We start from the raw sequence: 26,068 nt of genomic DNA, 5'->3' as shown, positions 1-26,068 counted from the left end.
TCCGAGGCTGTGAATGCTTCAGCAAGTAACTCACCTCCTGACTCTCTAAGTCCTGTCCACCATCTGCAAGGCACAAGTCAGGAGTGTGATGGAATATTCTCCACTTCACTGGATGAGTGCAGCTCCAACAGGAGTCAAGGAACCGGCTAGATTTGAAAACCATGCTCCCTCTGTCGGTGAGGTACCAGCATAGCACAGCCTCTGGGGTAACTGGGGAATTAGGGCCACAACTTGTACATTTCTGAATTTAATTGCACATGCGCACCCTCTTTACCGCCTCATTTACTCCATAATAACAGTGAATGTTTGTTAACCTTCGCCATTCCTCTCATTGGAAAATCCAGGTCAATTATTCAATTCAGGAGAGAGTGAAACTCCAGAGTTTATAATTGTTCACATTCTGGGCCAGGGAGGCTGATGTTACGAGACTGAACATTCTGTGGCCTGTTTATTTGGGATTTATTTGGTAAATGTCACAAGTTCATCAAAGTCAGAGCGGGTTTAAGAAAGATCCACCATTTTCTCAAAGCTAATGGAGGAGGTGTAAAAAGCAGCCAATAACTTGTAATGAGTTTGATATCTCTTCATTGTCTCAGTTCATTGGCCAGTTTACACACTGTGGTATTTTCAGCAAATTCGGGGCCTTTCTGTTTTCAGCAATAGTGCAGGAAGTGTCAGGGTGAATCACACCTCCCATGATATCAACAACCACACTGAGTGACACTGTCAAAGCCGGACAGTAACTGTCCACAGATCACCAAAGAGGCAGATGTAGAGCTGTGCCTGCTGGAACAAGGAGATCAGCAGCTAAAAGGGATCTTTAGAGCTGGCACAACCAGTGATAGCAGTGGCCAGCTGGGACCTCCGTCCTGGAGCTTTCTGAAGGGTGGAATTTCCTGAGGCCTGGCTTGCTGCTTTCTTCAATCTTATTTCAATTCCGTATCAGAGTTTATTGGATCCGCCTTTCAACATCTCAACAAAGAGCTGGGTGACAGACGATAAATACTGATCGAAACATTGCCAAGATAACAATGTGGATTCTGATTCTTTTCATCTTTTCTCTGCCTGGTGAGTAAGGGACAAAAATGGATCCCGAGATGATGAGTGTTGGATTAAGTCTAGTGCATGGTTTCTACGGCAGAGATATTTAAATACTTGGAGACATGTAAAGCTACAAAAACGCAGCAAAAATAAATTAATGACATTTGTGTGAAAGTTGTAGCTATTTTGTTGATAGTATTGTCCCACAGAAATATTTACCCAGCAAATAATAAACGGCATTATTGATTGTGAATATAAATTAACCTATTTATTTTTGTTAAAAAGCTATATGATTAATATAATTAAAATGCAGAAGCAACACATTTCAGTCCAATAAAAGTTAACTTGTTAATGTAGTTTCATGCTCAGTATATCCTGGAGACTGGAGGGTTTGATTGGCTCAGTTGTTTGGAGTGCAATGCAGAATGATTCCAATGGCAGGGGTTCAATCCTCAGAGCGGCTGTGGTAGTTTATGGAAATCTGCCTCCTCACCTTTCCCCATTCCTGTGGAGTGGTGCCCCCCACACTAAATGTAACCAATTATCTTTCCCTAATGTTGAGAGATGCCTGTGATCCATTGCAGATTATTGCTCATTGAATTGACTCTGAAGACTGCAGAGGCAACAAAGGCTCCAGGAAAATATTCCTCAAGTTTGCAATTGTTTCTATTATTTAAATTACATCTGATGAAAGTTTTATCAATCTCTGTCAGTGAGTCTGCTTCATAGAATCCCTACAGTGCACAAGGAGGCCATTCGGCCCATTGAGTCTGCACCAAAGAGCGTGTTACCCATGCCCGTAACGCCACATATTTACCTCATTAATTTTCTTAAACTATACATCTTGAGACAATAAGGGGGAATTTCGCACGGCCAATCAACCTAACCTGAACACCTTTGGAGTGTGGGAGGAAACTGGAATACCCAGAGGAAACCCACACAGATATGGGGAGAAGGTGCAAACTCCACACAGTCAGCCGAGGCTGGAATTGAACCCGGGTCCCTGGCGCAGTGACGTAGCTGTGTTCACCACTGTATCAACGTGCCGCCCAATCACTTGTACATGCTTTGTCTACTTTGTCCATCCAAGATGGAATCATTTTCTTTTCATTCTTTAACATTTAACAAAGTAAATCTAAATTTTCACACCAGCCCCTTACTAAACTGATGCTATTATGCTGTCTGCAATGGAATTTTTGATTCATACTGCCACCTCTCCTCCTCAAGAAGAACATTATAAATAGGAACAGGAGTTGGCCTTTGTCCCTTTGAGCCTGCTCCATCATTCAGCAACATGCTCACTGATCTCCAACTTCAATTCGTATTTCCTTCACTATCCCCATACCCCTCGATTATGTTGGGACCAAAAAATTGTATAAATCTCTGTGTTTAATATCCTTCAAGACCGAACATCTAAAGCTCTCTGGTGCAGAGAATTCCAAGGATTCACAACACCTTGAGTGAATAAAAATCTCCTCATCTCATCCTTCGTGTCTCTCACTTTATTCCGAGACTGTGATCCTGTGATGCAGAATGCCCAGCCCTGGTAGGGTGGTACATATATGCTCAAAATGTATCCTGTCAAGCTCCTTAAGAATTGTACACATTTCAATTCAATCACCTCTGATACTTCCAACTAACAGGAAACATGCACCTTGTGGACTCAACCTGTTCCCATCCCATCCCCTTATCCCAGGAACCAGTCTTGGGAACCTTCATTGCACTTTTTCCTGAGTAATGTGTCATTCCTGGTGCACTGACCTGTGGGGCAGACTGAGGCCCAGATCGCCGTCCCTGGGTCGTGTTCACTGAGTCGGGAAAGGCATTAAAAAGTGAGTCGGGACGGGTGACCCGGGAACAAATCCACAGGCTGCTCGGCCCGGAGGTGAGCTGGACACAAGGCCTGTTTCAGTGCCCCAGCGCCATGGTTAATAAATAAAATAATTTAAACAATCAAATAATCACTCCGGCCCTGACCGCTCACCAGAGTTTGTCTCAAAGAGAAACTTTCCCCTCCCAAAGAGTAACTTCCCTCTCCAGAAGTTGTACCCTGGCTGTCTATAAGAATCCACCAAGTTCAGACCTTTTCTTCAATATTCTAATCTGCACATTCCAGATTCCACACACACTTCTGTTCATCCAAAATCCCACTTCAGTCGAGGCAGATGATGAATTTAAGGCAATCCAGAGTTGAACGAATCGCGCATGTGTGAATGCCAGCCCGATTCCAGTCCCACGCCCACTCTCCGGCCTTTGAAATTCCAGCCATTCCTGGGATTTTCTCCATGACAGGGAATGTCCAGACTTGGGTGTCAGATTAACCTTTCAACTGAAAGACATCACCGAGCTCTGTGAACATGACTGGGGGCAGGAAAATCTGAGCCATCTTGTCCCTCAGTATTACACTGGAATGTTAGTGTAGATTTTATACTCCAGTCTCTGGAGTGGGACCTGACCCTGCAATCCACCCATTCAGAGGCGCCAGTGCAAAGCTTGAGTGACAAGGTGACACAATAAAAATGGCCACTGTACATTAACAAGAAATCATTGTCAGTGAAGGACTTTGGCACTGACAGCACGGCTCTATATTCATGTTTTCATTCATCACAAACCAGAAAGAGAATGATGAATACAGATATTGGAGAGTTTCCTCTGTACACAGTGGTAAATCTTATTAAAATGTTTCTCTCTGCATTAAGCAGTTATTTACTTGGTCAATCGCTGAAATGTTGTCTCCTCAGTTTCAGGTGCATTGCGGGCAGAAATGAAAGTCACAGGAATTGTGGGAAGATCGATCACAATAAATTGCAAATATAATGGACAATACAAACAATATGTGAAATATTGGTGTAACAGTTGGACTGAAGATTGCTCATATTTAGTGAGAACGGATGATCCAGATGGACGGCGAGGGAGATTGTCGATCACAGATAACAAGTCACAAGCAATATTTGCTGTTACGATGGAGGATCTTCGCTCAGGAGATGCAGGATGGTACAGCTGTGGAATTGATAAACCTGACTTCGATCGAAAGTTTTCTGTGGAGCTGCAAATATCTTACGGTACATTATTCTCAATGACTTTCTTTATTACTGAAATGTCTGATCCATGTTTTATCCGCAAGGAAACATTGACAGCTCCGATATCCCGAGGCTCTGCAGCAATGCAGAGTCTGGCAGCCAGAGGGCAGAGATCTGGAAATCCGACTCTTGTGACACAAACTCAATTCGTGGCCTGTCCAACATTCTGATCAAGAACTTCAAACATAATCAGACAAACAATTCCTTTAACTATAGGATATTGTGAAAGACATTACCTGTGATTCTCAGAATATTTCCCTGTCTCTGAAATGTATTAAATATCACACTGTCAGATTTTTACAGTCCGGATCAATCCAATAGTCAGACATTAACAAAGTGAAGTGAGCAGCCAGTTGGTAGTAATTGTACCTTGTTGGTTTAGCGCTGAATGGTGGGGCTGTGGGGGTGGGTGGGGGAGCATAGAGGGGTTAAATACACAGAAATTGACAATATGTTGGGAAGCCAGTCAAACCCCCAACATCCGGATGTATCCGCAATGTGTCAGTTTGTGCTTCTTTCAAATAAACCACTGAAAATTCAGGGTGAAGCTGACAGATTAAAAGTTAACAAATCGGCAAATTAAACAATTAAATAATCCAATATGGTGAAAGCCCCTTAAAGGGATCAAAGAACAAAGAACAAAGAACAGTACAGAACAGGAACAGGCCCTTCCTGCGCTGATCACGTTTACCAATGCTTATATTCCTCTATTCCCTGTTTGTTCATACGTCTATCAAGATAAAACCTTAAATATAGCTAACATAAGTGCCTCAACCTCCTCACTTGGCAGTGCATTCCAGGCGCCCACCACCCTCTGTGTAAAAAAGTTCTCCCGCACATCTCCACTGAATCTTTGACCCGGTATCTTGAACTTGTGCGTCCTTCTAATTGTCATTTCTGCCCTGGGAAAAAGCTTCCAACTGTTCACTCTATCCACACCTCTCATAATTTTATAAACTTCTCTCAGGTTGCCCCTCAGCCTCTGTCTTTCCAGGGAGAACAATCCCAGCTCATTCAAACTCTCCTCATAGGTAATACCCTCCATACCAGGCAACATCCTGGTCAACCTTTTCTGCACTCTCTCCAAAGCCCCCACATCCTTCTGGTTGTGTGGTGACCAGAATTGGACACAATATTCCAAATGTTCCAAATGATCATAAAAATCTCCATGGAAACATTAAATGTGTCAATCCGTGTGTGATCAAATCCCCCCAGTGAGAGACGGGTTATCAATTTCAGTCTATTAATCGCTCAGTGAGTGCAATTAGTGGAATCTACCTGTGGCGGCTCGGGTTACTGAGCAAGGGCAGAAGACAGAGGCAATGGGGGAGGCTGAAGAAGTGACTGGGAAAGATGCCAAGAAGCACTGGAACCTCACTGCTTATTTCTCGCCTGATTGTGTGAAAGGTTTAATATCAGTATTTACAGGGTGTTGACTTTCACAACAGAGATGGTAATGTGTATTTCTGGGTTACATTTTGGTGATTGTATCTATCAGATCAGCATGGGTGGTTCTCAGACTGTTTTATTTTGGGCCTCAGATGAGGACCCAGGTGACCAACAGCACCAATAGCAGCAACTGCCTCCTCCACACAGACCCTGAGCTCCACAAGACAAAGGAATGAACAGAGACAAGCAACTCACTGACGGGCAATCCCACAACACAGGGAGTATACGTTTCCTGATCAGCTTCCTTGATGTGTTGCAACTCCAGTGTCTGAAGAGGCTCATTTGACAACATAAGGGACGGACCAGAACGATTCTCCAACACAGATTGATTCACTCTGAAATGTGGTGAGCGGGTCCAAATCCCACTGGAGAGGCCGGCAGTATAGTGCTGAGTGAGCCACTGCACACACACCGATCTGTCACTGCGGAGAGTGGCGCATGCACAGTGGCCCCCTCACCGCTAGCCTCCCGATCGCTGGCCATCCCGACCCCCCACAACCATCCAATCACTGGCCTACCAGAGCTCTCCTGGGCCAGCCCCGATCTCCCCCCACCCAGATGGCCAGCCCTGATCCCCCTCCTCTCTCCCTCTCACACTGATCCCAGTGCACAGTGTCACTGAAAACCCCCCAACTCATTGAGCCCCCAATAGGCCCCACCCCCCAGAATGCCAACTCCCCCGCCAGCACCACCCACATTGGCACTGCCTGGTGCGAGGTGCCAGTATTTGTTTTATTCATTTGTGGACATGGGCATCGCTGGCTGGGTGGCATTTATTGCCCATCCTGAGAGGTTTGCGAGGCCATTTCAGAGGACAGTCAAGAATTAACCACATTGCTTTGGCTCTGGCATCACATGTAGGCCAGACCAGGAAAGGATGGTAGATTTCCTTCTTTAACGGACATGAGTGAACCAGATGGGTTTTCCAATAACTGACAATGGTTTCATCGTGATCAGTAGATTCTTAATTCCAGATTTTCTTTATTGAAATCAAATTCCAACTGCTGCCATGGCGGGATTCGAACCCTGGTCCCCAGAACATTAGATGAGATTCTGGATTAATAGGCGAGCGATAACACCACTGGGCCATCACCTCCCCATGGGTATCTGCATATCTTTGGTTGTGGGAGGAAACTGAAGCACCCAGAGGAAAGCCACGCAGACACGGGGAAAACGTGCAAACTCCACACTGACCACACAGCCAATGCTAGAATTGAACCCGGGTCCCTGGCGCTGTGAGGCTGCAGTGCTAATCACTGTGCCACTGTGCCACACTGGGTTGACTGAACAAGCAATCCAATCTAATCCCACCATATATTTCTTGATCCAGAGCTCTGTAGGTTACAGGATCTCAAGTTGAATCCATTTTGTTTAATGTGATCAGGTTATCCGCCTCTCCCACCCTCTACCACTCTTCCAGGCAGTGAATTCCAGACCCTCAACATCCCCCGTGTGAAATAACCCATTGCCCCAAATCTCATCTAATCCACTCACCATTAAATTTAAATCTTTCGGTCCTGGTTCATGGTCTGATCTGGAGAGCTGTGATGTTCTGATATAATAGTAGACATTGTAGTTCAGGCTGCTTGGAGGATGGAGAGATATGGAGAGCTGGATGTGTTGGTGAGATTGCAACATGACTGAACCAGAATGAGAGGTTGATGAGCTGAAATTCACAGAGTGTTTGATTTTTAGATGCTCAGTCAGTTTCTGAATGTTTGTTTCTTTCCCACAGAACCCGTGTCTGTTCCTGAACTTAGATTTTTATCACCACCAAATGCCTCATGTTCTGGGGGCTCAGTGTCCGTCTCCTGTGAGTCTGTCCAGGGATCACTTCCCATTCAGTACACATGGTATGAAAAGACCCCGTCTGAAGATTCAAAGATCTCTGACACCAATAAACTGGATCTACATTGTCAATCCTTCACACAGCGACGTCATCAATATTACTGCACAGCCTCAAATAACCAGGGAGAAAAATACAGTGAAATGGTTACAGTGTCAGTGATCCACATTTCAGAGAATGACTGCAGTTATTTAACACAAATCAGCAACATTGGTAAATATCTCTTTTCGCTTCAAAAAGTACAACGAATGTTTAATTAACATCAGTCTGAATTGCTCATGGTTTAAGTTCTATCAGTTGCTCGAAGCAATTGGAATTAAAATAGAATTGCATTTACTTTGCACTTTTCACATCTTCAGGACAGTTTTAAAGTCCGTTCTGGTCAATGCTGGAACTGATTCAGAGCCATTGTTGTGATGTAGGAAGCTCAGCACCAATTTGTGAGCAATAAGCTCCCTCAAGGAGCAATGTGATGATGAGCAGACATTGGATGGGATTTTCCAGTCTCGCTCATTCGAGGCCATAAAACCCCGCCCTCAACTTTAAACAGTACTCACACTTAAATCTTAAATGGTACTTACTGTTAAATGTCAAATACAAATACAAACAATGTCCGGAATTCACCAAACCCGCGGCCGAGATTGCCGAGTCCCGCAGCTGTGAACAGAGGTTTGGCTGAGCGCCAAAGTCTCAGTTCTCACTGGTAGCGGGGGCAAAGCATCTGATATCGGAGAATTCTGGCCGATATTAGATTTTTAGAAAGATATTTAAGTCTCCGTTATCTCAGTAAACATCCACAGTCTATCTCAGGTCACACTCCAATGCTTGTTACTAACTAATCTGCTATCATGGATATCTGCTGTCCATGACAGCAATCAATAGATACTACGTGCATTCGGCCAAGCTCCCACTGCCATCTCTCTCTCTCTCTAACACTTTCCCTTCCTCCTCACACCCTGGATGAGGTGTAGAAATATTGGTAATATGAAACTATTTAATTTTTTGGTCATTCTGAAGTTTAAAGTTTTAAAGTTTAAAGTTAAAGCTTTTCTAAATTAGTGTCACAAGTAGGCTCACATTAACACGGCAATGAAGTTACTGTGAAAATCCGATAATGATTGTCTTTTTCCCACAGAAACCGTGTCTATTCCTGAACTTAAATTTCTATCACCACCAAATGCCTCATGTTCTGGGGGCTCAGTGTCCGTCTCCTGTGAGTCTGTCCAGGGATCACTTCCCATTCAGTACACATGGTATGAAAAGGCCCCGTCTGAAGATTCAAAGATCTCTGACACCAATAAACTGGATCTACATTGTCAACCCTTCACACAGCAACATCATCAATATTACTGCACAGCCTCAAATCACCAGGGAGAAAAATCCAGTGAAATGGTTACAGTGTCAGTGATCAACAGATCACGGGAGAACTGCAGTTGTGTGACACAGATCGACAGCTTTGGTGTGGCATGGACGGAAAGTGAGTGGTAAGAACTTCCAGGATTTTAACCTAATAACGGTATGACAACAGGTGACACAGAGGCACTGTGGTTAGCAGTGCTGCCTCGCAGCACGAGGGATCCAAGTTCAATTCTGGCCTTGGGTGACTGTCTGCCTGGAGTCTGCACATTCTCTGAACCTACGTGAGTTTCCTCCGTGTGCTCCGGTTTCCTCTCTCAGTCAAAGATCTGCACAGAAATCTAACCTGTTTCTCTGGAGAGACACCTGTCATTTTTCTTGCCGGAAACAACACTGTCATTTTTTGCTTAGCTTCCCCCCTCCATGGCTAAAATGAGCCATTATCCTGCTCTCCCAGCATCTGAACTGAATGTTTTACAGACACACCGACTGCCTCCAGAATAAAGCTGAATCTGTAAACAGCCCCCGTAAACATAAAAGACAATATTAGGGAAATCTTACTGAAAACTGTTGGTTCTGGCTCGAAGCAGGTTGGCTTTGTCTCCAGAACTTACCACACTCTGTCACAAAAAAACAGCTGGGCATGTTTCACATCATCATGTAGGGGGCGGGGCCTCAATACGCAAATCCTGGCTGCAGTAAGCTGACAGTGCACAAACATGGCGGCCCAATCAAAGCAAAATGTAACCTCCTCCCCACCCCACCACAGAGCTCTCAGGGGCTCCCCCCAAATCCCACCACACCCTGATCAGAGTCGGCATTCGCATCCTCCTGTGATGCGCCAGCAATTCTCCCCCCACATCAGCCCTCAGCAATCAGTGCTGACACCAATCCCCTCCCCCGAATATCAGACCCTTTCCCCCCTCCAGCAGTCAGTGTTGGCACCACCCCCCTTCCCCCCGAACATTGGAGCCCTTCCCTCCAACCCTCCACCCACACAGCCATTGCCGACAAACCCAGCCCCTTCCCACAAACGGCTGCTCCAGCTCCCCTGTCCGCTCCGGCCCACCCTCACTTGTAAACGAATAACTCCTCCCCTATGACACTCCCACTGAGGTCCACCCCGGAACTTCCACTGATACAGGTGGGCACTGCCAGGTTGGCAATGTTGGAATGGCATGGTGCCAACTTGGCAGTGCCAACCTGCACCAAGGGAGAGTGCCAGAGGGCATTGCCAGGCCACTGCCTGACCATATCCCTCTTGCCCAGGAAGGGGGTTCCCCATCATGTCCAGGTGAACCTGTTGTAAAATGCACCAATGTGATGTCACGTTGCCCCAGTTTGAAAACACAGCGAGGGCTCAATATCTGGGGAGTGGGGGGGTCTTTAATGATATGGAAATATATTAAAATGTATGTAAATCAGGTTCTCACCCACTATGGCCGTGAATCTGATGAAGTCGCCTGCGCCTTCCAGGTTTTGCCAGATATTGAATCTCCAACAGCATTCCTGTGGTCCCCCAACCTGGGCTCACCATCCCACCCGGTAGCTGTGTTTACATAATGCTATTGTGTTGCTTCCTAACAAAGTTGCTGTTTCTGTCAGTGGAAATTCAGACTAAGAAGTGAGCTTTCTCTGTTTGCCACACCTTAGATGGTGCAGTTTTCATTATTCATGTTAATCACTTCACCGTGAACCCAATCTCATGGAGTTGTGTTTGTCACACTCCAGCGATGCCAGATTCCCTTAACCCGGTGTGTTCTGGAGTATCGCTGACAGGAACATTGCATTCACTGTCATCTTCCCCTTCTCAGTTGCCCAGTTTAATACATTGTTCCCAAACTGAGGCCATCTGCTTCCGGCTGGTTCCGAATTTCCTGTGCACCAGGGAATCGTGGGATGATAAAAACAGAAAGTGCTGGAAAATCTCAGCAGGTCCGGTAGCATCTGTGGAGAGAGGAGCAGAGTTAATATTGAGTGGAATATGATTCTACTTTGGAACAGTGTGGGATGATGTTATTGGAAGTTTCTTACTCACTGAACAGATATCTCACCAATGTTATGTTGCACCAGACAATGTTTCTGTCCCAATGACCAGTCAATTCATAACATTCTTACTTCTAAGATTTTACTCAGCATTACAGATATACTGAGGAAAGTTAATGAAACCAGCTCCATTTGATCTGTATCTAATGATCATGAAGTTGATCAGTGAAACTTTAGTTGATTGCTCCAGCTAACGTGCCTTGTCTGTGCGATGCTGCTACAATAGGTCACAGTGTAAAGAGGAGATTCATGTTTCAAACACGAAGCTGCCTCATTCCCTTCAAATCATTCTGTATTTCTTCCAGTTTGCTCAGTTCCTTCATCTGGAATGTGATTCGCTGGGGGCTCTTTACCCTCCTGGTGATTTGTGTGATTTCGGTCACATGGTACACGAGAAAATCTCAGGTGAGGATTATGGACTTTACAACAATCATTCTGAGCACTTTGTAATTATCACAGATATTGTGCAGAGAAACTTGCACTGATGTCAATGTCCACAGGACTAAACACAGGGGGGAATTTTACCTTTCATTTCCAAGTGTGGCAGGGGCGGGAAAAGAGGCGGTGAAGAAATATGGTGAAGAATATGTGTATAAATGTTGAAGGGACAGGATACTGCCCATCCCACCAGAAATTTCAGTTTCTTCAAGATCAAAATGATATTTTTGAAAGTCAACTTGATGCACAAAAGTGAAAACGGAAGCCCCCTCCCCTTGCACAACCTCATGCACCCCCCCCCCCGCCCCCCCCATCCCCCGACACTGCCTCTGGCATTGACCCCTGGCACTGCATGGACACTGACACTGGCACTGACCACTGGCACTGCATGGACACTGCCCCAGCATTAACCCCTGGCACTGCATGGACACTGCCCTAGCATTGACCCCTGGTACTGCATGGACACTGACACTGGCACTGACCACTGGCACTGCATCGACACTGGCACTGACCCCTGGCACTGCATGGACACTGACACAGGCACTGACCCCTGGCACCGCATGGACACTGACACAGGCACTGACCCCTGGCATTGCACGGACACTGACACTGGCACTGAACACTGGCACAGCATCGGCACTGCCCTGGCACTGACCCCTGGCACTGCATGGACACTGACACTGGCACTAACCACTGGCACTGCATGGACACTGCCCTAGCATTGACCCCTGGCACTGCATGGACACTGACACTGGCACTGACCACTGGCACTGCATGGACACTGCCCCAGCATTGACCCCTGGCACTGCATGGACACTGACACTGGCACTGACCACTGGCACTGCATGGACACTGCCCCAGCATTGACCCCTGGCACTGCATGGACACTGACACTGGCACAGACCCCTGGCATTGCATGGACACTGGCACTGACCACTGGCACAGCATGGGCACTGCCCTGGCACTGACCCCTGGCACTGCCTGGACACTGACACTGGCACTAACCACTGGCACTGCATGGACACTGCCCTAGCATTGACCCCTGGCACTGCATGGACACTGACACTGGCACTGACCACTGGCACAGCATTGGCACTGCCCTGGCACTGACCCCTGGCACTGAATGGACACTGACACTGGCACTGACCACTGGCACAGCATGGGCACTGCCCTGGCACTGACCCCTGGCACTGAATGGACACTGACACTGGCACTGACCACTGGCACAGCATGGGCACTGCCCTGGCACTGACCCCTGGCACTGAATGGACACTGCCCCTTGACAGTAACTTTGAGCGATGCACTCACCTGAGCATCTCCAGTGGGTCTGCCCTCCTGGTCTTTAAGATCTGGTTGGCTTTGGGATTCGCATTCCAATCAGTATTCTGTAACTTGATTCTGTGTCTCTGTGCCCTGTTTGAGCGCAAATTCCCACTCCATCTGATGAAGGAGCAGCGCTCTGAAAGCTAATGGTATTTGCTACCAAATAAACCTGTTGGACTTTAACCAGGTGTTGTTAAAACTCTTCCTCCTGGTACATGCCATGGCCATCAATCATAATGCACACCAGTGTGCCCTCACACTGACATGAGTGGATCATCGAACAGTGGAAGTGAGGGTTGGGGGGTGTGGGGGGAGCGGGGGTTGATCAGGTGCCGGGTCTTGATAATGACATGCAAATTGATTATGTTGTTCAACGTTGGGAATCCTGTGAAGTCAGTGATGGGAGCTGGGGACAATCACAAAGAGACTTCCCATCAAAGTAATATTGGGGCTCTCGCGAGATCTTCTGCTCTTGTCCAGCCCCCTCCCCCCTCCTCCCGCACCCACCTTCCAGAGGAACTTGGGTGGAAAGTCCACCCAAAGTATCTTACAGATTATATGGTTTGGTTCTGAAGTGTTGCTGATGTTATGGAGGAAAGATCAAGGGGACTGTTTGTTTTCGATTGTGTCAATGTTCCTGATCCTTGTTGCAGCTGCATCCATCCTGAAGTGATCAGCTGTCTTTGTCCAGGATAACTTCCACTCATAAATGGAAGTTTCACTTTATCACTGGAGGATTTTATAATGCAATGTTGAATTGTTTGTTCTGGATGGTGTCCGAATCACAGGAACAAAATATTGGCCTCGGAAGGGATGCAGTGTCTTTTTGTTCTATTTCACGGGATGTGGACGTCACTGGCAAGGGCAGAATTGTTGCCCATCCCTAATTGCCAGATCCGAGTGGCTTGCTCGGCCATTTCAGAAGACAGTTAGGAATCAAACACATCGCGGTGGGTCTGGGGTCACATGGAGGTCAGACTGCATAAGGAAAATAGATATCCTTCCCTGAAGGATATTAGTGAGGATTTATGACAATTTATGACAGTTTATCACCATCTCCAACCAACCAGATGGGTTTTTACAGCAATTGATGACAAGCTTCCTGGCCACCATTGGTCAGATTTTCAATTCCAGATTGATTCATCAATTGAATTTGAATTCATTGCATTTATATTCCACCAGCTACTATGTTGAAATCATGTTCCCAGCACTTTACTATCAGCCTCTGGATTACTAGCCCAGTGACATTGACACTAAACCATCATCTCTGCAATATCAATACATCAGAATGATACAGGGAAAATGGAGTAAATTATGTGCAGAGATTGCACAACTTTGCTGCATTTCCTCACACTTGGAGGTTGCTGGGATCGGTGATTGAAGTTTTTATGGGATTCAGTATGGTGGGTACAGAGAAACTCTTTGCCCAGTGGGGAGATGGAGTACACGGGGCCATAAGACCATAAGACCATAAGACATAGGAGCGGAAGTAAGGCCATTCGGCCCATCGAGTCCACTCCACCATTCAATCATGGTTGATTTCAACTCCATTTACCCGCTCTCTCCCAAAAGTGAGGGCTTAGATACTTAGGAGTGAAATTAGGAAGTATTATTTTCACACAGCTAGTCATGGAAATCTGGAACTAATCCATCCTAAAATCTGTGGATGCTGGGCCAATTAGAATTCTCACAGCTGGGATTAGATAAGACAGGGACCCAGGTTCGATTTTGGCCTTGGGTGAGTGTCTGTGTGGAGTTGCAGGTTGGTGTGACAGGCTCGAGGGGCTGAATGAGCTGCTCTTGTTGCTGTGTTCCTGTGTAACCCATCCATGGAAGAACCCTTCCATCTTATCATCCAATCTTATTAAACTGTCAGCAAAAGAATAAGGAAGGAAATTGGAAAGGCTATAAAAAGGCAACAGGGCTGACTGTTTCTGGACAGGAACTGGAAGAGATTTCAAATTATGCAGATAGCAGTAAGAGGCTGAGACACAGACCCAATGATGTTGTTGCTGGAAGCACCAACTGGACTGTATAAAATATTTTTAGAAACATGGACATAACAATCAATTTCTTCAGTCAATTGTCCGTAATCACAGCTGCAGGGGAACATTGGTTTTCTGTGGGGAAATAAGGTTATGTGTCTTCATGAAGGATCCAAACGAGTGTTTCCCAGCGCACATGCAAAGGGCGATCAATGTGATCTCGAAACTGCCCCAAATTGTTGCCATTTCCAGAATTCTGTTCAAGACTGAAATGTCAATTGATGCATTGTTCTCCCAGTCTCAATGAATCTGATGATTTTCTTTTCCAGTCACTCAATGAATCCAATTCTCACAGTTGGACCAAAGTGGGAAAATGAAGATTCTGGCATTCCATCTACATCGAAGCAATTTTGCATCCTGGTCAAATATTCAATCCTCATCCAGCTTTGAACATTTCTTTTAACAAATCTACATTATAGTATGTTTTATCATCATTAAATGAAGTCTGAAAGATGTGTTGGTTCGGGTGCATTAGCCATGCTGAATTCTTGTTCAGTTGACCCGAACTGGCGCCGGAGTGTGGCGATTGGGGGATTTTCTCAGTAATTTCATTGCAGTGTTAATGTAAGCCGACTTGTGACACTAATAAAAAAACAAAAACCAACCAACATGATTTGGATCAAACATTTAGTGGAGGAATCAAAATCCAAACAGTGGCTGTGACCTTCAGGTTGTATATCGACATCTGGAGAATAATTGATCTGTTTGCTGATTAAATGTCTACATTTCTTGTTTCATATTCTTATCTTAATCTTTGTCAATTTAAAGATGAACAAATTCTGGAGGGAATTGGCAACATGATTTTTCCATGCACTGGATACCAGTCGCTCCAATGATATATTCCACTTTCCCAGGATGGAACAATGCGCCTGTATAACCTCAGGATGGGAAATTCCCTGGATTAGTTTAAATTTAGTTGTTGGATAAATGTCAGAATCAATTATTAAGGAGAGACTATCAGGGCCTTTGGAAAGTTATAATGTGATCAGGCAGAGTCAGATTGGGTTCATGAAGGGAAAGTCATGAATGGCAAATTTACTAGAGTTCTTTGAGGAGGTATCAATCAGAGTAGATAGAGGAGAACCAGTCGACGTTGTATATTTGGATTTTCAAAAAGCATTTGATAAGGTACCATACAAAATGTTAATACGCAAGATGGTTTTGTAGGGAATATTCTGGCATGGATAGAGGATTGGCTCATGTGAAAATATTGTGAATTAAGGAATGTATTGTTACGTTTCTTATGCAGGTCTGTTTTCGCAGATTCTTTTTGTTATCCATGCCGCTTTGTCCAGCAGCCATATGTTGTTACTGCAGCAGCATAATTGCTCCTAATTGCAAGGATGTTTGTTTTAATCTGGACTAATGTTTTTCTGTTTGATTTTCAGTGGGCCCCTGGGGTTTTGCAGAGTAGGGCTTGATTAGGTTAAGTGATAGGTACAGTCGTATCACTAGGTGGAGCTAGGTTTACACAGAAAGATCAAGTCAAATTCTGCTTTGAGTTGTTAGAGAGTAGTGCCTTTCAGTTTCCCTCTCTGAAGTTGGAGACTGGAATTTGCCAGGAAACAAGTCTCTTTCTCTGAGAAGGTGATGTTTTGGAAGCTGCAGAGTGAGGAATCCATTTCCAATTCTGAAGTCTGAAGACTGGGAGTTGCCACAGATTAGGTTTACTTCTCTGAAGTTCTGTTGTTTGGAATATATCCTTCTCTAGAAAGTGCTGTCCTGATGTTTGTCGAGAGGTATTAAAAGGCTGGAAACCAAGTGTTCATGAAGCATATTTGCTTTCTTTGCGAACTGTTTCTCAAGATGGGATTTATGTCTCACTGGGGGATGTGCTAAATTGGAACAATAGCGATAGCTAGCTTGTAAAAATTATACTTTGTCATGTTTAAGTATTTTACTTGGTAAAAGTTATGCTAATTCTTTTTTGCTCTATTCTAACTGTTTCTTAAATAAAGTTAGTTTTGACTAAAGTTTCCTCGTGGGTCACTTGAATCATACCTGGAGTAAAACAACTTATGCTCACCCTAATTCCAAAATCAAATCTAAAACTTTGGGTCTCGGCTAACTTTATGAAACACCTTGGAGTGTCTGGTTTGGTCCCTAATGGAGGACATGACAGGGTGGATGCTGAGAGACGCTACAACTCACCGACACCATTTCAATATAAGGTTTCTCCCATTGAAGACAGAGATGAGAAGATTTATTTTCTCTGAGAGGGTTGTGAATTTTTGGAACTCTCTTTCACAGAGGGTGGTGGAGGCAGGGTCAAAAAATATTTTTCAGATGAGGCTTGGAAGATTCTAGACTAACAAGGAAGTCAATGATTGTCAGGGTCAGTGGGATATAAAGTTGAGGTCACAATCAGATCAGCCATGATATTATTGAATGACAAATTAGGCATGAGGGGCTGAATGGCCTCCTCCTGTTCCTAATTTGTGTGTTTGTATGTCGTGACTTTGCTCGGCAAAAGCCCCTTTAATGAGTTTCAGCGCATATCTGTCCAGGTGATAAATTTAAAGAGTGTTATTCCATATCTCACATGACATATTGTTGTGATACCTGTCGGGTGCCCTTCACTCATGTGTATGTGCTCATTGAGTGGTTCCCAAAATCAAATAAACTCAATATTAAATTCTCATTCTCCTATTCAAATTTCTCCATGGTCTCGTCAGTCCCCATCTTTACAAATGTTTCTGCGAATCTTATGTTCCCCAGCCGTGGCTTCTCGTGTATTTCCAAGTCTTCACCACATCGCGAACAGAAATGTTTCCAATTGTCTCGATTCAAAACTCCACCAACCTCTCCCTAAAACTGACCAGTCTCTTTGATCTAATCTTTGCCTCAGCAACAGCACTTGTCTGATGTCATAAAATGCCTGAGGAGGTTTTACCGGGCAGTACGGTGGCACAGTGGTTAGCACTGCTGCCTCACAGTGCCAGGTGCCCAGGTTCAATTCCGAACTTGGGTGACTGGCAGTGTGGAGTTTGCACAATTCCCTCCCCGTGGTCTGTGTGAATTTCCTCCAGGCGCTCCGGTTTCATCCCACAATCCAAAGATGTGAAGGTTAGATTCATTGCCCAAGTTAAATTGCCCCATTATGTCAGGGGATCAGCAGGGCAAATATGTGGAGTTATGGGGATAGGATCTGGGTGGCATTGTGTCGGCTTGATGGACCAAATGGCCTCCATCTGCACTGCAAAATTCTATGAGTGAAAGGCACTTTAAAAAGAACAAGTTATTGCTGTTGTTGTTGATTCTACGAATGAGTTAATAATAAAAAATGAACATGTTTCTCCACCCAAGGCTGTGGTCAATGAGAGTTCTAACTTTAGATTTACTCAGAGTGAAGTTCTTACCCACGTGTAACAGATTGAACTCAGAGTTCTGAATTTTCCAAATGGTTCCAATGTTTGATCATTTTTTATTGAGTATAGAATTCTGTGAGTGACGGCTTCATCCTAAATAAGCACCAATTTCCAGCAATATTCCATTAACTCCTCAAATTCTTTAACGGTTGATGAGAAAGGCAAAGAGAGAGATTGACATTGGAAATAAATGTGGCTTCATGTTTGCTGCAACTTGCAATGTTCATGGTTTGAAACTGCAAGAAATATGTGTTGCTATCCTCCGGGTGGTGTGAGATAGAAACCCTGTGAATGTACAATAGGTGTCAGATACCAAATGCAGAGCTGTGTTTGCAGCAGTGAGAAGATCAGCATTGACACAGAATTTGTCACAGGCAAACAGCACGGGTGTTGCTGCATTTCCTGCTGTACAAGACAGTGGCATACCCCCACCTTGTCAAGGGAAATTAATGATGGGGAATGAATGCTGTCTTCGCCAGCAATACTCATTTCCCATGAAAACTAAATAACAATAAAACAATTTTTTAAGTTCCTGAACAAATTTTAAAATCTCCAATAATGAACAGGTCACATGGTGGGACAACTGGGATTTCCCTGTCTGTATGCCAGTGTTGGAGGGCTGGATTGTTGGCATCCTCTGCCCATGGAGCACTGTACAAGTGAAAGGGACCATCCCTGCCTCATGACCCTTCTCCCCCTGTCAATTGTATCCACCATCCTCTCTGGTGCTCGCACTGACTGACTGGCGAGTCCGCCCCATTCAGCTCCTGCTTGAACCTTGGAGGATATAAAATTCAGGCCCATGTCTTTACATCAGTTTCCATGCTGCCTCTATCAGTGAGGTATCAGCATAGAACAGCCTCTGGGGAAACTGGGGAATTAGAGCCACAACTTGTACATTTCAGAATGGCAAGATCCCACATGGGAGACTTGTAAAGTAGTAAATGCACATTGGGTACAGGGTAATTTAATAAAGTGAATTCAAAATGTTGGAGACAGAGGGTGATGACAGAAGGCTGCTTTAGTGACTGGAAGCCAGTGTCCAGTGGCGTACCGCAGGGATCTGTGTTGGGCCCCTATTATTTGTGACTTATATAAATGACATAGATGACTCTGTGGGGGGTAGGATTAGTACGTTTGCAGCTGACACAAAGATTGGACGGGTGGTTAGCAGCGAGGCAGAGTGTCTTGGGCTACAAGAAGATACAGATAGAATGGTCAAATGGCCAGATAAGTGGCAGATAGAATTTAACCCTTAAAGTGTGAGTTGATACACTTTAGAAGGATTAATTTGACAGAAGGTACTCAATGAATTTTAGGACACAAGGAAGTTCTGTAGAACAAAGGGACCTTGGCGTGTTTGTCCACAGATCTCTGAAGATTGCAGGGCATGTTAGTAGGGTGGTGAAAAAGATAAATGGGATACTTGCCTTTGTCAGTCGAGGCATAGATTACAAAAGCAGGGAAGTCAAGTTGGAGTTGTATAGAACTTTAGTGAGGCCACAGCAGGACTACATTGTGCAGTTCTGGTCACCTCATTATCAGAAGGATGTAATTCCACTGGAGTGGGTGCAGAGGAAATTTACCAGGATGCTGCCTGGGACAGAAAATTTAAGTTATGAAGAGAGGTTGGATAGGATTGGGTTGTTTTCGTTGGAGCAGAGAAGATTGAGAGGCGACCTGATCGAGGTGTACAAGACTACAGGGGACATGCACAGAGTGGAAATGGAGCAGCTGTTCCCTTTCGTTGAAGGGTCAGTCACAAGGGGACACAGGTTCAAGGTGAGGGGCAGAAGGTTTATGGGGGATGTGAGGAAAAGCGTTTTTAACCAGAGGGTGGTGATGGTCTGGAATGCGTTGCCTGGGGGGGTGGTAGAGGCAGGTTGCCTCACATCCATTAAAAATTACCTGGATGAGCACTTGACACATCATAAAATTCATGGCGAGGGGCCAAGTGCTGGCAGATGGCATTAGGTGGTGGTTAAGATATTTCTAATGTGTCGATGTGGACTCGATTGGCTGAAGGACCTTTTCTGTGCTGCATGATTCTATGATTTTATGATTCTATGATTCTAATTGCACATGCGTACCCTCTTTACCGCCTCATTTACTCCATAATAACAGTGAATGGTTGTTAACCTTCGCCGTTCCTCTCATTGGAAAATCCAGGTCAATAATTCAATACAGGAGAGAGTGAAACTCCAGAGTGTATAATTGTTCACATTCTGGGCCAGGGAGGCTGATGTGACGAGACTGAACATTCTGTGGCCCGTTTAATGGCTAATTAATTGTTAAATGTTACAATTACATTAAGTCAGGGGGGTTTAAGAAAGATCCCCCATTTTCTCAAAGCTAATGGAGGAGATGTAAAAAGCAGCCAGTAACTCCCAATAATAGCATGCGAAAGCATGGTAAGTGATGCAAATTAGTGGTAGGCCGGTTTTCAGCGCGGTCCCAACGGTGCCATTTTTTTTCCGGTTGGGAGATGCGCGTGGGTCGTAAACGCTCGCGGGGATCCCGCGAAATGGCCGACACGCACATCTCCCAACCCGACGCGCCCAAAACTTCACGGGTCGGAATGGGAGAATCGCCCCCCCCTCCCCCCCTCTAATCTTTGCCTCAGCAGCAACACTTGCCTGATGACATTCCTGTAAAATGTCGGAGGAGGTTTTGCTGAGTGAAAGGTACTTTATAAAGAGAAAGTTATTGCTGTTGTTGCTGATTCCACGAATGAGTTAATAATAAAAAATAAACATGTTTCTCCACCCAAGGCTGTGGTCAGTGAGAGTCCTAACTTTAGATTTACTCAGAGTGAAGTTCTTACCCACGTGTAACAGATTGTAATCAGAGTTCTGAATTTTCCAAATGATTCCAATGTTTGATCATTTTTTATTGAGTATGGAATTCTGTGAGTGACGACTCCATCCTAAATAAGCACCAATTTACAGCAATATTCCATTAACTCCTCAAATTCTTTAACGGTTGATGAGAAAGGCAAAGAGAGAGATTGACATTGGAAATAAATGTGGCTTCATGTTTGCTGCAACTTGCAATGTTCATGGTTTGAATCTGCAAGAAAAATGTGTTGCTATCCTCAGGGTGGTGTGAGACAGAAACCCTGTGAATGTACAATAGGTGTCAGATACCAAATGCAGAGCTATGTTTGCAGCAGTGAGAAGATCAGCATTGATACAGAATTTGTCACAGGCAAACAGCACGGGGGTTGCTACATTTCTTGAACATCAGATGATTCAGGGTGAAGAAGGAATGACCAGGGATCATATCAGCTCCACCATGGTGCGGACAAGTTACCCCAGAGAGAGGCATCAGGGAGTGAATATTAGAAACCTATGGGGCGATTCTCCCAAAAGTGCTGAATTTGTGGGAAAACTGTTCTGGATCACGACTGTTTTTTCAGTGCAGTTTCTCACTCGAATCTCCGCACTCTGTGCAATGCCGAGGTCACAATCGGGAATCTTATTGAACACCCAGGGGGCGGGGCCTATTCACGCCGGAGTCTGACAGCTCCGGAACTCTGAGCATGTGCAGTGGCCCCGATCTGTCAGTCTCCCCGTTTGCTGGCCAGCCCGGGACCCCCACAGTGCTGTCCCTCAGGCCCCCCACACACCTTGATCGCGGCCCTCAAGACAATTCCTGGGCCAGCTCTGACCCATCCCCCGCCCCAGAGCGTCCCGATGACCAGCACACCCACCCATTGGTGGCGATCCCACCACCACCCTCACCCTCACCCCAGCAGAACCCCCCCACCCCACGCCACAGCCTGCCCTGATCGCTGGCTTCCACCCAGCCCAGACCGATCACCATGCAGAGTGGCAGCGGGACACTCCCCCCACTGATTACCCCTCGGCTCCACCCACAATGGGCCTTGCCCCCTTGTCATTGCCCGATGCCCAGTGGCAGCGCCAAGGCACTCTCTGGGCATGGACAATTGGCACCTTGTGCAGTGCCGGGGGCACAGGCTGGCACTGCCAGGGTGTCCATGCCCAGGGCGGCACCTGACCCGCTGCGGGGCTCCGATGTTGCGCCCTTCATTCCGGCGGGGTCTCCCGCTAGTTCCCCGAATGTGGGGATCTTCTCTAAACCCCGCCGGAATGAAGTGCTCCTGGTGGGGTGGGAGATTCAATCGGGCCCGGCAAGTTCCCGATAATTGCAAATCACTTACCCGTCTTCCCGCCGATTTCCAGCGTGGTCTGGACTCCGACTATTCTCCGTCTCTGGGAGAAGCGCATGTATTCCCGGCGCATGCGCAAATCCCAGAAAAAGGCCGAGGACGCGTAGCACCCAGCCTGACCGGCCGGAAAAGTTGCAGATCACGAGAATCACCCCCCGCCCTCTAGAAACTACAGAACAGAAGGAATTGATTCAGCTCATTGTGCCGGAGTTGGCTCACTGAACAATAGTCAAACTCAGTCCCAAATCCTCAATTTTCACAAGTGGGAGGGACCATTCCTGATTCATGACCCTCCTCCCCCTATCAATTGCACCCACCATCCTCTCTGAACTGGGGGCAAAGTGGGGGGGGGGGACTGGGGGAAAAGGGGGGGGACTGGGGGCAAAGGGGGGGGGACTGGGGGCAAAGGGGGAGGACTGGGGGCAAGGGGTGGGGACTGGGGGCAAAGGGGGTGGGACTTGGGGGCAAAGGGGGGGGGGGGACTGGGGGCAAGGGGGGGGGGAGGGGAGTTGCTAAATTGTCCCTTAGTGTCCAAAGATGTGTAGGTTAGGTGGATTGGCTGTGCTAAGACAGAGATAGATCGGTTCTGGATTAATAAGGGGGTCAGGGGTTATGGGGAAAAGGCAGGAGAATGGGGATGAGAAAAATATCAGCCATGATATTTACCACCTCATTTACTCCATAATAACAGTGAATGTTTGTTAACCTTCGCCGTTCCTCTCATTGGAAAATCCAGGTCATTAATTCAATCCAGGAGAAAGGGAAACTCCAGAGTTTATAATTGTTCGCATTCTGGGCCAGGGAGGATGATGTTACGAGACTGAACATTCTGTGGCCTGTTTATTTCGTTTGACATCTCTTCATTGTCTCAGTTCATTGGCCAGTTTACACACTGTGGTATTTTCAGCAAATTCTGGGCCTTTCTGTTTTCAGCAACAGTGCAGGAAGTGTCAGGGTGAATCACACCTCCCATGATGTCATCAACCACACTGAGCGACACTGTCAAAGCCGGACAGTAACTGTCCACAGGTCACCAAAGGTGCAGATATAGAGCTGTGCCTGCTGGAACAAGGAGATCAGCAGCTAAAGGGGATCTTTAGAGCTGGCACAACCAGTGATAGCAGTGGCCAGCTGGGACCTCCGTTCTGGAGCTTTCTGAAGGATGGAATTTCCTGAGGCCTGGCTTGCTGCTTTCTTCAATCTTATTTCGTTTCCGTATCAGAGTTTATTGGATCCGCCTTTCAACATCTCAACAAAGAGCTGGGTGACAGACGATAAATACTGATCGAAACATTGCCAAGATAACAATGTGGATTCTGATTCTTGTCATCTTTTCTCTGCCTGGTGAGTAAGGGACAAAGCTGGATCCCGAGATGATGAGTGTTAGATTAAGTCTCGTGCATGGTTTATCCCGCAGAGATATTGAAATACTTGGAGACATGTAAAGCTACAAAAACTCAGCAAAAATAAATTAATGAATTTGTGTGATATTTGTAGCTATTTTGTTGATAGTATTGTACCACAGAAATATTTACCCAGCAAATAATAAACGGCATTATTGATTGTGAATATAAATTAACCTATTTATTTTTGTTAAAAAGCTACATGATTAATATAATTAAAATGCAGAAGCCACACATTTCAGTCCAATAAAAGTTAACTTGTTAATGTAGTTTCATGCTCAATATATCCTGGAGACTGGAGGGTTTGATTGGCTCAGTTGTTTGGAGTGCAATGCGGAATGATTCCAATGGCAGGGGTTCAATCCTCAGAGCGGCTGTGGTAGTTTATGGAAATCTGCCTCCTCACCTTTCCCCATTCCTGCCCCCCACACTAAATGTAACCAATTGTCCCTCCCTCAAGTTGAGAGATGCCTGTGATCCATTGCAGATTATTGCTCATTGAATTGACTCTGAAGACTGCAGAGGCAACAAAGGCTCCAGGAAAATATTCCTCAAGTTTGCAATTAGAAACATAGAAAAATAGAAACTAGAAGCAGGAGTAGGCCATTCGGCCCTTCGAGCCTGCTCCGCCATTCATTTTGATCATGGCTGATCATCCAATTCAATACCCTGATCCCCTTCTTCCCATATTCCTTGATCCCTTTATCCCCAAGAGCTCTATCTAATTTTTTCTTGAAATCAGACAACGTTTTGGCCTCAACTACATTCTGTGGGAGTGAATTCCACACATTCACCACCCTCTGGGTGAAAAAGTTTCTCCTCATCTCAGTTCTTTATGGTTTGCCCCTTATCCTCAAACTATGACCCCCTAGTTCTGGACTCCCTCACCATTGAGGGCATTCTTTCTGAATCTACCCTCTGTAACCCTGTTCAAATTTTATAAATTTCTATGAGATCCCGCCTCACTCTTCTAAACACCAGTGAATATAATCCTAACTGACTTAGTCCCTCTTCATAAAGCAGACCTGTCATCCCAGGAATCAGCCTGGTCAACTTTCACTGTACTTACTCTATAGCAAGGACATCCTTCCTCAGATAAGGACACCAAAACTGCACACAATACTCCAGGTGAGGCCATACCAATGCCCTGTACAATTGCAGCAAAACATCCCTATCCCTGTACTCAAATCCTCCCGCTATGAAGGCCAACAGACCATTTTCCTTCTTTTGTTTGTATTATTTAAATTATTACGAATGAAATATTGTTTTATGAAGCTCTGTTGGTAAATCTGCTTCAAAGAATCTCAACAGTACAAAAGGAGGCCATTCGGCCCATCACATCTGCAACAACTCTCCGGCTAAGCATGTTACCCAGGCCCTATCCCCGTAACACCACATATTTCCCTCACTAACTTCCTAACCTATACATCTTTGGACATTAAGGGACAATTTAGCATGGCCAATCAACTTAACCTGCACATATTTGGACTGTAGGTAGAAACTGGAGCACCCTGCGATATCCCACGCAGACATGGGAGAATATGCAAGCTCCACACAGTCACCTGAGGCCAGAATTGAACCCAAGTCACTGGCCCTGTGAGGCAGCCGGGCTCACCATGGTACCATCCAATCACTTGTACATGGTTGGTCTACTTTGACCTTCAAAGATGTAATCATTTTCTTTTTAAAGTAAATCTAAATTTTCACACCAGCCCCATATTAAACTGATGCTATTATGCTGGCTGCAATGGAATTTTTGATTCATACTGCCACCTCTCCCCCTCAAGATGAACATTAGAAATAAGAGCAGGAGATGGCCATTTGTCCCTTTGAGCCTGCTCCATCATTCAACAACATCCTGACTGATCTCCAACCTCAAATCTTATTTCCCGCACTATTCCCATATCCCTCGATTATGTTAGTACCACAAAAATGTATAAATCTCTGTGTTTAATATCCTTCAAGACTGTACATCTAAAGCTTTCTGCGGTGGAGAATTCCAAAGATTCCCAACACCTTGAGTGAAAACAATCTCCTCATCTCATCCCTGGGTCGTGTTCATTGAGTCAGGAAAGGCATTAAAAAATGAATCGAGACGGGTGACCCAGGAACAAATCCACAGGCTGCTCAGCCCGGAGGTGAGCTGGACACAAGGCCTGTTTCTGTGCCCCAGCGCCATGGTTAATAAATAGAATAATTGAAACAACCAGATAATCACTCTGGCCCTGACCACTCACCAGAGTTTGTCCCAAAGAATAAATTTCTCCCCACAAAGAGGAACTTTCCCCCCTCAAAGAGTAATTTTCCCCTCCCAAAGAGTAACTTTCCTCTTCCAAAGAGTAACTTTCCTGTCCAGAAGGCATACCCTGGCTGTCCATAAGAATCCACCAAGTTCAAACCTTCTCTTAACTATTCTAATCTGCACACACCGGATTCCACACTCCTGTTCATCCAAAATCTCACTTAAATCAAGGCAGGTGT

At 45.5% G+C, this 26,068-nt stretch overlaps 2 protein-coding genes across 2 annotated transcripts in view; one reads left to right on the top strand and one right to left on the bottom strand.

Moving 5' to 3' along the window:
• Nucleotides 1–26,068, bottom strand: part of LOC144511708 (titin-like) — a 301,563-nt gene that overhangs the window by 26,129 nt on the left and 249,366 nt on the right. The gene's annotated exons all lie outside the window — the stretch shown is intronic.
• Nucleotides 1,032–26,068, top strand: part of LOC144511685 (uncharacterized) — an 81,237-nt gene continuing 56,200 nt past the window's right edge. The window contains exons 1-4 of the mRNA XM_078241920.1: nt 1,032–1,068; nt 3,783–4,103; nt 7,306–7,629; nt 8,552–8,875. Of these exons, the coding sequence (XP_078098046.1) occupies nt 1,032–1,068; nt 3,783–4,103; nt 7,306–7,629; nt 8,552–8,875 (1,006 nt within the window). The remainder of the gene's footprint in view (nt 1,069–3,782; nt 4,104–7,305; nt 7,630–8,551; nt 8,876–26,068) is intronic.

This window comes from Mustelus asterias, chromosome 25 (genome assembly GCF_964213995.1).
Source record: "Mustelus asterias chromosome 25, sMusAst1.hap1.1, whole genome shotgun sequence".
In the NCBI taxonomy this organism is placed as follows: Eukaryota; Metazoa; Chordata; class Chondrichthyes; order Carcharhiniformes; family Triakidae; genus Mustelus; species Mustelus asterias.
This window is presented reverse-complemented; position numbering and strand designations above follow the sequence as displayed.